General features: G+C 40.8%; 1 protein-coding gene across 1 annotated transcript; it reads left to right on the top strand.

The window, feature by feature from the left end:
• The first annotated feature begins 10,011 nt into the window (after positions 1-10,011).
• LOC103373966 (diencephalon/mesencephalon homeobox protein 1-A-like) lies at positions 10,012-13,650 on the top strand. The gene is made up of 4 exons (XM_008303980.1): positions 10,012-10,165; positions 10,399-10,577; positions 11,424-11,913; positions 13,232-13,650. Exons 1-4 carry the CDS (start codon positions 10,012-10,014, stop codon positions 13,648-13,650), a joined length of 1,242 nt encoding a protein of 413 aa, XP_008302202.1.
• Positions 13,651-17,518: the final 3,868 nt, after the last annotated feature.

Below are 17,518 nucleotides of genomic sequence, written 5' to 3'. Positions count from 1 at the left end.
CCATATTCTCTGTGCAACAGCCTCTACAAATAATAAATAAGACTTTAACTAATAAAAATCTAGATAGACTATTAGGTCCTGATGTCATTGGTCCGGGTGAGGTTTCACTGATATAGTATTTATCAGTAAAATAGAAAGAAATCAACTGTGGTAGGACCAGTTTCTCCACTGATAGAAGCCTCGAAGCTACAACTTGCATAGTGTTCTGATTGTTTTTCATTTCTTACATGCACTCATCTCAAGTGAAAAACGCCCAACCAGTAAATTCAGCTAAAGATACTTAAAGCAATAGCTACTATTTTTGTAGCAGTTAGACTCTAAGAACAAGGAAAAGTCACAGCAAGATACAATATATTAATTTATGAGCTTTACAGGTGCTGGTGAGTGATTTTTTCTTTGCAAAGAAAACCAGAGTCAGCCCTTCTGCGTGATGACTGTGGCGCTCGACTGTATGTTACTGATATCCTCGGTCCCAGCTCCTTCCCTGGGTGATAGTTAATTACTCTGGATAAATCCACTGGCAATTTGTCAGGCTGCTCCAGCATTCCCACCCATGCCACCCACCCACCCACCCACCCAAGACCAGCCACTTCCCTCCTCATTCTAAGCTCATGTAATGAATCACTAATCACTCAGTCCCTGATGAACATCCCCAGCCTATTATCTCTTAATTACCCCATTCAGGAGGCATCAACGCAGGCCAGCAGGGGGCGTGCAGTCAAATAAACACAGAATATGATACAAGCGAGTCAGATTGGTTTGTGGTGTGCGTTACATTTCAAAAGCCCGAACTTTGTTGCGTTGTGCGAGTGCGGACGAGGGCAGTGTATTTACTGTCAGGCAGTGAATTATGTATGTCACCGTGTTTCTGTTCGTATACCTGAGAGGCCGAGCGAGACACCGAGAGCCCCCCGGCTGCGGTGGTTTATGTACATAGAGCCAGAAACGGCTTGCTCTCAATCTCTGCTCGGCTTTCTGACCGCCGGGCTCCAAATGGTCCTCCTGTGGAGCATCTGGGCTATGGCAGAAAATGGAGCCTCTAACTCACAGAGTCATTTGCAGATGCGACACTTGGGATTCGAAAGCGAGTCGCCACAGAGCAAAGATAGAAATTGGAACTGGCAGCAGACATGAAATGGGGTCAGGGGATTTGTCTCTGACACACACACACACACATATATATATATATATATACATGAACACAGAGAACATGTGAGTTCTGCTGGTTTACAAGGTGGTCTGTTCAAACAAAGGAGTCTCAGAACCCGACTTAGAATAAAAAGCCTAATTTGTTGCTGTCATTCAGCGGCTTTTGAAGAATCCCCACACATTAAATTAAAAAGCGACATGAGTTTCCTTGAAAGTAAGCAAATGCTTCATGGTTTGGACACAGGTCGGTGTCGCCCAATCGGTGTGATTGAACACATTTCTAAGCGGTGCGTGAGGCAGGAGAGAGAAATTCCCATACTCCCTTTTTTCCCAGTCTCAGAAAGGAGCAAAGAATAGGTTCAAGATCACACAGTTGTCGCTTGTTTACATCAACCCAGTAAATCCAGGACAATTTTTTTTCTTATAGCATCCCAAAGTGACAGGTGCCCCCTGCCAAGTGCTCTTAATAGTTAAGGTTTTTGAATTTAATCTCGCTAATTTCGACATATCCCTCCAAGGATCTTAAAGCTTAACTTTAGAAAAAGAGAAAAAGACCCTGTACAGCCCTTTTTGGAATCCTGGTGTCCGTTTTTTGTCAATCCTTTAGTGAAAGCCTGTCAAAAATGGTTAGCTTCTCCAGTGAAACTACTTCTTTGCATCTTAGCTCCCGGTCTTGCCCTGTGTCTGCACAATTTCTTTCTATCCTCTTGTTTCTCTCCTTTTGTTTAGATAAAGCGAGGGATTAGGAAAGATTTGCCCCCATAAAGCAGTGGTTTGATGGGCTTTTATCCCACCATGTTGCTAAAGCTGTGTAGCCCCTGGATTAGGCCCTGACAATAGGAACCCTTGTGCTGGGCCGCAGCCTGAGGGGCACAACCAAAGACCGGCTCTGAGAAAGAGGGAGGAAACAAACCTGCCAACCTCGATATGTCAAGTCTGCCAGAGAAACCGTTCAGAGGGAGCGGCCCTGGGCTGCCGCATGGTGCGCTTCATCGACACGATCATACAAGGACAAACAATGGAGCGAACAACTCGTGGTCAGCCTCACATGTGGAGAAAAACTGCGTCTCTATCGCAATGATTAAAATCTCTGCCCTCCTCATCAGTTTCTATCTAAGTCTGAAAGTTTTAAATACATATTTAAAGGGAGAACTCTGTTGATTTTCCAGATGTTTTGCACAACTGGGTGTTAAAAAAAAAAAAAGAAAGAAAAAAAAGACATCTGACTAATGTCCATCAGTGAAAATGGAACCTGGGGTTGTGGAGACATCTGTGGCACATCTCTGCTTGAAGCTACAAACTTGAGGCTGCATTAGCCGCTAACAGAACACATTCAGATCTCTAACTGAGCTGTTGCATTGCATTATAGGTAATGTAGGCATCAGGGTTTGGACAACAAGAGGAATACATGGAATAGAAAAACAGTGTCTTGGTTGCATTGGTTGTGATTTTAATTGAACTGTCTGTTATGGTGAGGGTTCAGTATTTTAAAGCTAATTATTGTATTTTTATACTTCTGATTGAATGACTACGTGTGGAAATGAGTTTTTAGGGCAACGAATGAACCGACTCTGCACATGTAGGTCTGATAAGCCAATCAAATGCTACCTGCTCAGGACTAAACATCCAACTAATAGCGTTAGCAACCAGCTTTTAATCTTAGTGGCGCATTTAGCAGCTAAAGAGGCAGATTTTACTCTTTGGAGTCGGAGGAGACCCAAAAAGGAGCAAAAAGGCAGCTTTAAATGAACAATTGTGTTGCTATACATCTAAATAGGCAACTGTTTGTTAACATGTTAAACAAAACAAGTTTTTAAAAGCAATTATGACATGTTAGTTTTGTGTTTGCAGCATATTGTGCATTTACTATGAGTAAATATGACATTTTATTATAGCATTCTCTTTAAATAATGTCTATAGCTGTGTGGCAATAACTGCTCACTAGTTTCTTTCTCTTACTATCTGCCTTTGCAACTTGAAAAATGACATTACAGCGATGCAGATATAAACACAGAGAGGGTAATCACACCCCAGATAGAACGTGTTAGGTTTAACAGATACGTAAAATATCAGGTGGTAGAAACTTTCCTGGCTTTATATGTCATGGTTACTGATTTAATGGGATACATGACTTTTTGTCGATATTATTTTCTTTTCGCAGTAAATTTAATCCATCCATGCTCAAGACCAGAGCTGAAACTGGTTATTCAGGGGATGGGATGATTTCATGAGTGATTCCTTTGACAGATATTATGCAAAAAAAGGATAACTGAAGTTGTTCTCAGTTTGATATTACACTGCCAAGTCCCATAGTCGCATATCCAATTCAGGATACATTATTAAAAGTAAAGAACCTCTGCTTTTTGTCACGTGAATTGCAGTTTACGTCTGACTTTGGTGTTTTTAATACATAAAATACAAATCCATGAGAGGAGTTGGATAGAGTCTGGGCGATCCTGTCCTCTGACATGAAGCTAAGTGATATCTGAGTCGAGAAAAACGCTCCTGAGTTGGAGATTCGTCCAATTAAATTAGGTATGCGCCACATACGAGGACAGTCCTTAAGGTGAACACTGAGCTAAGACACAGCCGGAGGATTGCTAATGGCAAGTTGCTTTGTTACTCCAGTCACACAAGTCCCATGGAAGCAGTCAATTCTAAACCATACATCAAAATGATTAATTTCACCCAAATGAGCACAAGCTAACCTTGACTAAGAGCATGTGCCGGCCACAGCAGCCGGTTTGAAACCTAATATATTCATGAAGTTAAAGGGAAACCTAATGATAAAAGTTAATGGGCTCTGAAGGCTGAAGGCATCAACTTTCTCCTGGAGTTGATGTAAAACGCCACTCGCTGATACAGGGAGCCATTTGAGGAGCAAAATTACAAACGTTCATGCGTTATAAACCTGATTAAAAACTGAAGATGATTTATAAATCGCTGCGGCTTCCTCGGCTGAGCGTTGATTCAGGCTGCCAAAGTCCTGATGCAGGGATGAAGTTTTGAGGCGGGAGGATGATTGAGAGCAAAGACGATAACTCAGATCTGAGGAGAGGCTTTAACATGATAAAGCCTGAATGCAGCCAGAGTGCAGAGAACAATGAGTGTGCCGACGAAATCCACGGAAATCTGAGATGAATTTGGGGTTTAGAAAGTTAGCCTGGAGCGTGCGGCGCTGAAGATCCGGAAGGTGATCGGGATGAGAAGTGGGATGTGAGAGCTGGTAAATAAAGATGGGTGAAGTGAGGCCTGCATTCAGGATAATCAGCCACCGGTGCAGCTCTGCAAAATGAAACATCTGGAACCACCGTTTGCTTCTTTTAAACTCACATGAACTACGATGATTACCCAAGTATTTGACTGAGGGAATTAACTTTTATATCTGCTTCTCTTGGTTTTGTATCTTTGTAAACTGATCGTCTTTGGGTTTTGGACGGTTGATCAGAAAAAGGAAAGATGTGAGGCAGCATCACTATGAACTAAAGGCAGCTTTTCACCATTTTCAGACATTTTATAGACCACAGATTAATCTGTATACATAATAATAACATAATACTAATTAGATTATTTGATGATGAAAATAGCAACTTTTTGCATCCCCAGTCTAAAGTCACATTTAAAACTGAGTTTAAATTCCTGCAACATTATAAATAAATTCAGATTTCTACATTTATATGGACAAAAGTTTAGCAATATCTTCACATCAGCACATTTTAAAACTTTTTTTAGGACAGAATTTAAAAAATAATTCACTAAATATGCAAAAAAAATCTGTATTTTTCTTAAATAAATATGTTATATTTCATACAGGAAATGGAATATGACCTCATGTGAGAGTGATTCAAAGGATTATTTTATCATATACAGGAATATTAAACTAGCAGAGCAATGAAATTATTACTTCTCTGTGTCTGAACCTGCTGCTGTGATTAACCTATTTACAGAAAACACTCTCACCGCTTTCTTTCCACTCATGCAACCTGCGGTTACAAATATGAACACACAGGATCAGTGCACACAGATACTATAACTGTATTTAAAAGCATTTGCAATATTTATAGTGCAGAAAAAAGTTAAGATGTGCTCATAGGAACGGAGGTATGTAATGCAGAATATACAAATTGTATAGTAAATTGTAAAGTATATGCAATGTGTTTGTGCAAAAGCAAACATGCAAAAATATTCTGCAATGCAGGATTGCATGAAGTCCTTGGATTGGTGTTCATCAGGCTCATGGCTTGAGGCAAGAAACTGATGAACAAGTAACAATCAGAATATACTTAGAAAACCATGAAATTATACCTGTAAAGTCCAAGTGATAAATAAAAGATTTTTTACCACTAATTTAACCTGAAAATGTTGCTCTGAATACAGCAAAGAGTTTCTGCACTTTTAGTTTCAGCCACATTCTGCAGCAGGACTTCAAACATCCTGAGAAGTCCTGCAACAGATGGTTTGAACCCAGCAGAGTCCTGATATTAACATCATGGAGTCAGTCTGGGTTTACAGAAAGCCACAGTGAGGAATTAAGTTCTCCAACATGCTCTAAGAACCACCTGCCTGGAATTTGTTGCACGTTTATCACTGCACAAAAAACAATACACACACTTATTTTATTGTATATTTTAATTACTTGCGTCAGTTTATATGAGCAGATCTGAACTGTTTCTAAATATTGCACATGCTGTTTAATGCTGTTTTCTATACAGAAGCTTTCCGGTGGTGTTGTTCAGTATTTTGTTTGATGATCAATAAATATCATTTCTGACATTATTTTATCAAACGACCCTCACAAAACTCTGCTCTCATGTCTGTAATCTGTCTAAATTATATTCTACAAAATCAACACAAGAAGCAGTTGCAGCATTCCTGTGAGCTGACTGTCCACTGCCTCCCTGCAGCTCCTCTTGCTCTCATATGAGTCTGACAGCAGGCCTCCTGACAGCAGCGTTAAAGCCTCGGCTCGGTCGTGCTGGACATTAGCCCGCATTACTCCCCCGAATAAAAGCTGATTTGAGGAAGAGCAGCTGAGAGGAATTCCTTCTCGCTTTAATTGCTTTAGAAACGGTTCCCACAAAGAGACACTGGACAGATTTACCTCCAGTTTAAGTTCTTATTTCCATCGGTTCACAAGTTAATCCGATTTTTTTTCTTCTTCTTCTTCTTCTCTGGGCCCAAAATGCTCTGCAGCTCCACTGACATTAAAAAAAAAAGAAAAGAGAGAAGAAAAGAAAAATAAGGTGAGAAAAAAGGTTTATTTTTTTCATTAACTACAAACAGGCTGCTCACTGGTGACCACTTGTTGCTGCAGAATATTCATTTATTTTGCTGGTTTTGTATTTTTTTAAAAACTCAACAGAAGAAAATGAAACAGCAGCTCCATGAATTAACCTTTAAGCAGCACATTTGTTCTTTTCACACTCTGTTTTTCTTTTCAGGAGTCTAAAGTTCTGGGAATGAATGTGACCAAAGATCAAATTTAGGATTTGAACCCCCCTCCTCTCCTCCTCCTGCTTCTCCTCAGTCTCAGAGAAAATTCCAACAAAATATGCAAGCTTTACATTAAAAGGCTACTTTCGCTGCCCTTAATTCCAGCCTAAACGGTTTTTCTTCGGAAGAAGAAATCTTTTCTAAAAACCTTGAAGAAGAAGAGAGGGGCATTATTGTTTTAATCCTCTTACCAGCAGTCATTTTAAGACATTTTTTGGAGGGTGAAATGGCGTCTTGTCTACCCCAATCCTAACCTAAATCCCTCGGGGCCGCGGAGCTGCTGGAGGCAGCGCAGCCCAGCCTGCATCCCTCCATCTCTGCTGCATTTCCCACCGAAAAAGACGCACCGAGGCAGCAGGAAAATAAAATTAAAGCGCAGGAATTAACCCCAAAGTCGCCGTGCTGAAGTCACTGCGAGGGAGCAGGAAGAGGCCACTACTTACTATTTGCATATGATTTAATTAAGACCTGTGGGATGGAGCTTATTTCTTTCTTTGTTTTGTGTTTTTTTTTTTTTTTTTTTGTGGCTGAATTTAAGCATTTTAATGAGTTTGCTAAGCTGAAGCAAATATTTACTCTCTTATTTATTATTATCAATATTGTTTAAACCTGAAATCAATCCAAAAAGCACTATAGCATGGCCAACAATTTATAGTTAAGTGTCTATTAGCAGTTTAATAGCTTCATTCTATTGCCTGGTTAATGCAACTTTAAACTACTAAGTTAGAAAAATAAATACAATTAAGGTAAAATAAATAAATCCAGTGTCCCCCTATAAACTTATGAACCTCATATTCAGCAACACGTATTACTGAGCTTATCCCTTCATAGAAATAATACCATATTTCAGACAACTGCAACAAAATTGTTAATATTTTATTTTTCCTTTATGTCAAACTGTGCGTAAAAACAGTTGGTTGAAGTGTTAACCTAATTTGCATTAAGGTGCAAGTTCCTCAACTAAACAAATAGCACACATTATGATAACTACAGCCTCTAAAATGGGAATAATAAGTTGATCAACATGAGTAGAATAATAGTTGTCATGCATGTGTATTTTTAAACATATGAAATACGGTCTCGGCAGCTCGGACGCAGCGTTTATCCATAAAGTGAGGAGTGTGGAGAAGAAGGAGGGGAGGAGTGGAGCTGGGGGGGGGAGGAAGGAAAAGCGCCGTGATTGGCACAGAGACGGAGCGTCGGCGCGTCCCGGTGACCCCACCCGGTGCGCTTTAAAGGCCGAGAGATGGCAGCTCGGCGTCCTCCAGCACAACCAGACAGAGGCGAGCCGGAGCGCACGGGGCGCACAGAACGCACGGAATATTCTCAGGATAACGAAAAACACCAATGACATTTGATTTTATTTTTAAAAAAGGAAAGATGAACAACCGTCTGCGGATTTTTGAGCAGAAGATTTGAAAAAAACAGACGAATATTGGCGGAGATATTTGGCTTCAGGTCGCACCGAGGAGAGGAGGTAAGAAGTTTGGAGAGGTTTTGTGTTCTAATAAGTATTTTTGATTCATTTTGTGTGAACTTTAATGTCTGTATTTGCCTTTTGTTGCGCTTTCTCATCAATAAAAATAGAAAAAATGGCTCCTAAAGTGAAGTAAAGTGACACCAGCAAACAAAACGAGAGTATTTTAAAAAGTTAACTAATTAAAGTGTTTGATTTTTCCATTATCACATCTCTTATTGCACTGACAGGCTTTTATGGGTTTAACAGAGATTTTATGGGAACTCTCATGGTTGTTTTTCTTCACCATTACGCACGTTGGTAATTGAGTTTAAGTTAATTATTCCCGTTAATTTTCTGCATCCTTTCAGTTGACGGTGACTTGACGCTGCGCATACAGAGCCTCGGCCCCAAGGCACTCTTTAGTAAACGCTGTGTAACTCATAAATCCACGGCAATTAGCATAATTAGGCTTAAATCAGAGCCCGAGGCGTCGTGACATTGTCCCAAAAAAAGGGAGCGTTTATGTTGAATTTAAAAACTGCATTTAAACAGAAAAAAAAAATAAAAGATTCCGTGTTTGAAAAAATAATACAAAGAAACAGTGACGTGAACAAATAATTATAATTCTTTTTCCTCACACACACACGCGCGCACGGTGGCCACCTTTGACGCGTCAGGCCTGCTGATAAATGAAGACTTGGAGGCTATTTGCAGCCACATTAAACTGGAGCCCAACTGGGGATCCGCTGCATATTTCACCGCAGACCTGTCACGCGTCTCCGTCAAGCCTCCGGGCGTCTCCAGCTGACCTGGGACCCGCCACAGATTGAAATAAAAAAAAAAAAAAAACAGGGGCCAGCTTCCCCCCCCCCTCGAACAAGTCCAGTCCAAGTCTCAGGCAGCAGAGTAAATGTTTTCTCGCACCTTCTGTCTGCGCAGCCTCCGGAGGGCTGACTGCGTTTAACCTCCACAGCCAAGAAACTCTAATGAATTACTAATAAACTGTGAAATTAAAAAAAGAAAGAATGACAGGAAATTTATTTTGAATGAAGGTGAGAAAACAAAAATTATGAGAATTCATTTAACCTAAATATTTAGTTTTATGTCATATCATTACTTTAAAACAATTTATTATTATTATTATTATTATTATTATTATTATTATCATCATTATTATGCAGGAACCGAGTGTCACAATTACAAATTAAAAGCACAGATTTAAATGTTTAAATAACAACTATAACAAAAGGCCTCATAATTTATCAAATAAAAGCAGTAAAATGAAACTAAATTATATATATTTTAAAATTTCTGTGGCACATCTGTGCTTCATTTTATTTATAATAATAAAAAGACAAACATGTTGTATTTTCATTACTGAACTGAATCGACAAGTTATTTCAGTTTCATTTTCTTCGGACTCAAACTAAACTTGTCAAATTTCTCGCTGCGACGCTGTAAATTCTAAAATATATATTTGTTTTTTTCTGAACATTTTTGATCAAATTCTAACTTTTTTTATGCTATTTTATTTTTTATAATAACAGTTTCAAACCAAGATTGGCGTCTTTTTGACGATTTAAATATTAAAAACGCGGCTAAACGCTCGTTTTCTCCACAATTTCCAGTTTTAATTAAACGTCTAACATAAAATCAGTGTTCTTATAATTTATTATTCTTTTAGAAATCATCACAAGTCGTTCTGCAGGAGGAAGATTTTTTTTCTGTGGTTCTTGCTTTTCACCTGTTGCCATTTTAATTCATCCGGCCACAACAAACAATAAGAATAAAAACTATATTAAAGGTTTCGTGTTTTATTTTGTTTTTTAATGCATCTACAAGTAGAAAACAGGCTGGTTTTGTTGAGTTAAATAAAGGCCCGCTGTGTTGTGTGCAGACAGCCGCCGGCCATGCAGCACTACGGGGTGAACGGTTACTCTCTGCACGCCATGAACTCCCTGAGCGCCATGTACAACCTCCACCAGCAGGCGGCGCAGCAGGCGCAGCACGCTCCGGACTACAGGCCCTCGGTTCATGCCCTCACTCTGGCAGAGAGACTGGCTGGTAAGAATCAGTTGCTCATTTTGCTTCTAAACTAAACTTGTCCTGCCTCTGCTGCAACAGATACAGGTTAACACAGTGTAGAAATGAATTAAAGAGCATGTATGGATGAGTGAGGCTCCCCGTGACCTTTGACCCAAGCCTTAAGTCAAACTGGTTGTGCCTTAAGTTAAACTGGTTGTGCCTTAAGTTAAACTGGTCGTGTTTCTTGTTTCTCAACGGCTGCACATTTCAAGACATTATCCTAGAGGCCCGGTATGGATCCCAGCACCGAAAGCAGCGGCGCAGTCGGACGGCCTTCACCGCCCAGCAGCTGGAGGCTCTGGAGAAAACCTTCCAGAAGACCCACTACCCCGACGTGGTGATGCGAGAGCGCCTGGCCATGTGCACCAACCTGCCCGAAGCCCGAGTGCAGGTAAAGAAAAACCGCTGATGCACACTCAGTTAGATTGTAGTTTTGTTCTAGAATCGTTCCGAGGAAGTTCTGCAAAGTTCTAGTCGTGTTTTCTGCAAAATTTTCCTTCACTTCCCAGAATAAAGCTCTCTAAAGAGGCCTCTTTAAACATTTTCTGAATGTTGCATTTAAAACATTTTTCCTTTGTTATTATGTAACATTGTGGGAATGTTTTATAGAAGAACATTTTTAGAATATTGCAGGCAAAATGTTTTACATTTGTTAATATATGAAATTAGAGGAAATACATTTTGTCTTGGACGACGTCATGAAGACATTTTTTGAATGTTGGTTTCTTCTTGTATCTGACAACATCCTCCGAATGTTAAAACGTTCTCTCTTAGTTCGCTTTTAACCTCATAGGAACATTATTTGAAATGATAAATATCCCTAAAACGCTCTTTGAACATCAGATGAAAATGTTTTCTTGAAAAAAATAGTAGAACTTGTACGTAATGTTAGCCAATAAGATAAGATAAGATCAGATAAGATCAGATAAGATCAGATAAGATCAGATAAGATAAGATTAGATTTATTAATCCTACAGTGAGAAAAGCTGCATTAATGCAAGCATTTAAGGAATATCAGTAGAAAAAAAAAAATAAAGCAAAATATACTCAATTAGTAGATCTAGAATTAACAGTATTTATGTATATTTTAGGTTATTTTTATTTTACATATCTTATCTTCCCACATTCAACATCCCCTGCCTGCTGGGTTCTTGCTGTATTCTTGTATGATTAAAAGTGATAAAAACTCCTAAGTTATTCTTCTATCTAAGCATCCATGTCTTTATTTCTCTGCCAGGTTTGGTTTAAGAACCGTCGGGCCAAGTTTCGCAAGAAGCAGCGCAGCCTGCAGAAGGAGCAGCTCCAGAAACAGAAGGAAGCATCCGGAGCTGCTGAGGGCTCTCCAGAGGATTCAAAGTCTGACCTCACCACCACCACCACCAACACCACCAGCAGCAGCAGCACCACCACCCTGGTACCGGAGGCCCGAACTCCTCCTCCTCCGTCCTCCTCTTCATCCTGCCACTCAGAGTCAGAGAGGCTGGCAGCAGCAGCAGCAGCAGCAGCAGCAGCATCTCGGCCTCAGCCCGGAGAGATGAGCGTGGAAGTGAACGTCACCTCCCCCGAGCCGTCGGACAGCGAGTCAGCAGCCGAAGACAACGCTGACAGGGAGGAGGACGAGATGAGAGGGGAGGCGAGGGTGAAGCTCATTGAGGAGACGCAGGGGGAGGGAGGAGCGCCGGCGGGGAGCAGCTCCCCGTCCTGCAAACGTCTGAGCCCCACACCAGGTGAACACACCACCGGTTAAGACATGCAGCCACTTCTTTCTCCTCTAATCTGTAGTTTTATGTTGCATTTTAGGATTTAATCACACAGACATTTTTGCCAAATTGGTGCTAGTGTTTAAAAAAAGAGGAAAAATCCACATCAGATTGATCCATGTGTGGAAAAACATCCACTGTAAATCATTTCTAGTTTATTCTAGTTCTAGTTCGTTCCTCTGCAGCCTAAAAAAAGGAGTTAACTCCACTGAGGTTGACTAATTTGTTCAATTTATGAGTTGCAAAAGTGTAAATCTAGCTAAACTTGAGATAACAAGCTCAATAAACTTAAGATATTAAGTTGAATCAACTCGTCACATGGAGAAGAGCTGCAGACAGAGTTTCTTTTCTTTTGCATTTGTTGTAGAGATTTCTTTCCTTTATTTAACATTTGCAACTTTTTGACTGCATTTTTGACCAGAATCAATCTAATTAAGACAAAGGTTCGTACAGAATCCTTTGTACTAACATTCAATATTGAGAAAAAAATAACAACTACTACTTAATTTACCAAAAAGACACAGCAAGTTTTCGTCACGTTTGTTTTCTCAAATTCTAAAAAACTCTCCTCAGAGAGTTTTAACTCCACAACAATGCATCCTGGGAAGTCTGCTGATGAACTACACTGAATAAAAGAGACTAATTGGATCAACTCAAATGAATTGCTTCTATTGGTTACACACATATAAATAAAGTTTATATAAAACAAGCAACAAGTAGTATTAATGCTACTGGTTTAAGTTAGATGTACTTAAAAGTGCAACGTCATTTTTCAACTTGACGTTTCTAGTTTGTCTAAGTTAAATATATGTATTGGGCATTTACTCAAACATTAGGCTGTTTGTTCTTCTCTTTTCTCCGTAATCTTATTCAAAGTAAGTTGAGTTGCGGCACAGAAATTTGAAGAAACATGAACATTAGACACACGAAGCTAAAGAGTTTAAAAGCACAAAGTGTAGTTTAAGTTTGATAGAATCCACTAAAGTAAAGCAGAAAGATAAGTGAGATTAAATCAAAACAGTAACTTTACTTCAACTACAGCTCAACTATACTTTTTACAGTGTAGTTTTTTCTCTTATAAACTTAATTTAATGAGTTGACTGAACTGTTCATTCATTTTCCGTTAAGGCAAAATGTATTAAGTTATAGGAATTCATGTAGTGAATTGGTCTGAAAATAAAATTAAAACATTTGAAGTTTAATTAACTGGAAAAGTTAAGTTGATTTTACTGATATCCTCTGTGATGTTTTACAGTGTACTAAATCCTCTCTTTCTGTCCGTCAGACTCTCCCCTGAGCTCTCCAGCTTTGCCGTCCTCCAGCAGCGTAACCAGCGGTTTGGCTCAGAGCAACTCTTACGCCTCGTCCCCCCTCAGCCTCTTCCGGCTGCAGGAGCAGTTTCGGCAGCACATGGCCGCCACCAACAACCTGGTGCACTACCCATCCTTCGACATGAGCACGCCGTCCTCTCTGCCCTACCTGGGCATGAACGTCAACATGCCTTCCCCGCTGGGCTCGCTGCCCTGCCAGTCCTACTACCAGACGCTGTCGCAGGCCCAGCAGGTGTGGAACAGCCCGCTGCTGCAGGCGGCACCAGGCAGCCTCCCGGGAAGCCTCAACAGCAAGACCACCAGCATCGAAAACCTCCGTCTGAGGGCCAAGCAGCATGCAGCCTCGCTGGGATTGGACACGCTCCCCAACTGAAGCTGCTCATTCTACGTGCTGGGCCTCTAAGGCAGAGACGTAGCTACGAACCACGGCCTCCGTCCACAGGAGGCCACTCTGGCTCCCCACCACCTGCACAACAACTGGGTTCACGCGCCTCGAAAAACTTATCAGAAATATCTCAAAAAAAAATTTTGCAACTCAAATAACTGTCTGATCGTTTGTCCACATTGCAAATTTGTGCTCGTATAGTTTAATGGAACTGCTCAGAATGTTTTGTTTGCACTTTTGTCAAATGAATCCGATTTCAAAACCAGAGCAGAATGATAAACGGTACAAAAGAAATATTTAAAGGCATGAAGACCAGAACATGTGTGTTAGAGCAGTCACTTACCTCAGCTTGGGGCTCACATATTCTCCATCACCTCACATGGGCATGCAGCTCAATGCTGGAAGCAAACCAAAACAGGAAGAACATCTCAGCTGGATGGACTTAACAGAAAGTAAGAATAAGACAAGAACTCAGTGGACTCAATGAACAAAAAAAAAACAAAAAAACATAACCTCCATGTGGACTGCAGTTGTGACTGAGCAGACGGTTTTCTTGTGGGACTTGCTTGTACTTGATTCCAACGGCATCAGCCAGTTCTTCTAATGCTTGTTGCTCGCCATGACTTCAGCCTCCTCTGTGCAGTCAGAGAGAAAGTGTCATTCCAGGACATATATGCGATATTAAAGTATCCTATAATCCCACGAGAACCCCTGAACTATGCATGCATGCACTCCTGTGAAGCATGGCTTACAGCCGCACAACTCCATTGTTGATTTAGGATCTGATATCAGAAGTTAAGCTCAGATCGGTCGATGTAATCCCCCAGCGAACAACTCTTTTCTTTGCAGACGATCAACGACTCTCCTTGTTTAAAATTACAGCCTGCAAGAATCCACTGAGCTCTGTAAATATCCCTCAGTGTCCGCCTCCACAGTTAAAGAGTTAACTCCGTGTCTCCTTTTGTGCAAAGGAATATTCAATTTATTTTCCAATTAAGCAAAGGACCTAAAAAAACAGGAACAAAATAAGGGGAGAATCTACAGATGAGGCACAGTGACAAATAAATACGAGCCCCAGCCGACGTATATTTTAGTTCACTCGGGTGCCAGATTGAACTTTTCCTGAGGCTTCAGCAGAAAAAAAAAATTGCACAGGCCAATTCTCTATGTATTATATCACTGTACAGAACCAAGACATGTATTTCTCAGTTGTTTTAAATGTGAGTAATTTATCTGTTTAATGCAAGGGAATAAATCACACATAAGAATGACTCGTGTTCACGGTGTCGTCAAAGTGTTTGTGTGTACTTGCTCATGTTTGAAACCAAATAGGGACATTATCTAAAAAAAGGAGTTGAGAAATCATCACACGAAGGGAAAACTGAAGGAAACTATGTTGTATTTTTACCTTTGTTAGCTAAAAGATGAGTCAGACAGAAGACTAGATGAGCAATTCACATTTCAAAGCAGGAATAATCACACAGAAGGACATTTAGTTAACATACAAACCTGTAATTTTTTTCCAAAGTTAGCAGCAAAACAGGGATGAGATGAAACTCTAAAAAAAAAAAAAAAACACAGCTCTGATTTCCACACACATCACCTTCAACACTTCATGGTGAAAATTTAATTTGGATTTATACTAAAGACACCTTGAGGATCCGTAAATAATTTAGACACAGGGGGTCCACCGTCCTCAACAGGGAGGTTTACACACCACATAGGGGAGAACCTGCCACTTGTTCACCCGATGCAGAAGAACTAATCCTAAATGAAGTGACTGAAGCACAGTGTCAGACTCTAAAGAGCCTCCAATCCACCATCCACCCACCCTCTCCCCTCTTCCTCCCCCCACTCCGCCCTGTCAGTCGAGGTTTGGCTGCACCGAAACAGAATGCTTCGCCGTAAGAAGATTACCTTTGGTTGGGATATCGATGGATTAAGTAAGAATAGAATGAGATAAAATGGGCCTGAAAGGGTTTCTGGAGTCAGCAAAGTTCAGACACCTGTTTATTCCTTCTCTGTCCCGCTTCCTCACTCCATGACCGTAAAGATTATATCGCTTTCTAAGTGGAAGGGAAGGGAGGTGAGAGGGGTGGGTGGTGTAAAACAGAGGGGGAGGTTACAGCGCGTTAAAAAAAAAATAATTTTGGAGGGTGCCGAGATGATTCTCAGCAACACCTTTGGGTTATTTTCAGACGTGCTCTTTAAATATGTGGTCAATTTGTCATGAACATCTGGGTTTTGTGTGTTGGTAAAGATGGTGCGGGTGTAAGTTAATGGGAATGGTGTGTTTGTGTTAGTGTGAGAGTGTGTCTATGGCAGCTAAGCCGCTGAGGGTTTCCAGGAGCTCTTTGATGTGTATCTGGGCAATGCGCTATTAGAGGGATTTTCCTAGTTGACAGCTCAGAGAATGTGTGGAGGAATTGCGATGCCAGCAGGCTAAAAGAATGCTGGAAACAGGATTAGGATCATATTCTGGCAGCTCCTGTCACTTCATCAATGGGCTAAGGTTTCCTCAGTGACAGCCCTCCTTCTCTGCCCGGCTAAAACCTTTAGTGGGACCATAAAAGGGGTGAGAGAGGGGAAAAAACAATGATTGAATGGTGTGCTATGATTTCTGTGCCGGGTTTGCTCTGAGGGCTTTGTGTTGGGAGGTCTGAGGGGGGGACTGCGCTGATTTGGAGGGAGGGGTAGGTCGCGGGGATGAGAAAAAAAAAAAAATGGGGGGGCTTTTGGGAAATGGGGTGGGGGCGACTGTGGTGGGGCTTTTTTTTTTTTGGAAGTTTTACATCCAAATCCAAACACACTGATGCTAGCGGACAGGGACGGCGGTCTGGTGTCCCCCAGGGGAGGACAGCAGCAGCAGCAGGTGGGAAGGAAGAAAGCCGTTTGTGCAGGATCCACTGTGTATAAGCCCTGCCTGTCGACGGCCTCTTTCACTCGGTGATGGCACAGCTATTTAGATAGGCTGTCTCATGTTGTAGCAATTAACTTATGCTCTTGTGATCAAACAAAACCAACAATGAATTGATCTTTTTGTGACGCAGATACAGTCGATTGTCTATAACTGTGCCATACAAGTAAACACCACTGTTGTCGAAAAACAACAAAAATTAAATTTTCCCCACTTGGTGACATGTTCTTTATGTTGAAATAATCTCACATGCCACATCCTACTGCTGCAAATACTGTTCAGCACGGAGCGTCAAATGTTTATTACTCCACAGTCGAAATTAGTCCCCAGCAAAATTTAGTCGTATTTGATAAGATTTGCTAAAATCTGCAGTGTTCAGATGGACTGGTGACCAGCCCAGGGTGTCTCCTGCCTTCACCCTGAGTCAGCTGGGATAGACTCCAGCCCCCTGTGACCCTAGTGAGGATTAAGCGGTGTGTAGATAATGGATGGATGAATGGATGTAGTCTTTAGCCGTTGTGGAAAATGACTTTCAAAAATAAAAGCATACACTTGCATCTGATTCTTCCATATGAACTAATTCGCTATGGGTCACAGATGTTATTTTTAAAAAAAGGGTCAAAAAAGTACTGAGAGACCAAGCAGCAACCACGGAAAAAAATAAAGCGCAAGTTCCAAAAACTGCAGTTCCTTGCATGGCCACTTGGGGTTGACTCCAAAAGTGAGTCTGTCGCCATAGACCCCCATGTTAAAATGTCCAACTTTACAGCAAAAATAAACACGTGTACAGTCTGGTATAAAAATGATTTTGGTCTCTATGGCTAATTCTCCCACTTATGATGATTGTATGATGAGTACATTTTTATATAACTCACCGTTTTAATTGTATTGAGGGTTGAAAACATGCTAAATTAAAGGGATGGCTGCTTTGAACAACAT

This window comes from Stegastes partitus, unplaced genomic scaffold, assembly GCF_000690725.1.
Source record: "Stegastes partitus isolate 25-593 unplaced genomic scaffold, Stegastes_partitus-1.0.2 Scaffold2108, whole genome shotgun sequence".
Classification (NCBI taxonomy): domain Eukaryota; kingdom Metazoa; phylum Chordata; class Actinopteri; family Pomacentridae; genus Stegastes; species Stegastes partitus.
The sequence above is the reverse complement of the archived record's forward strand: the minus strand, read 5'-3'. Positions and strand labels throughout refer to the sequence as shown.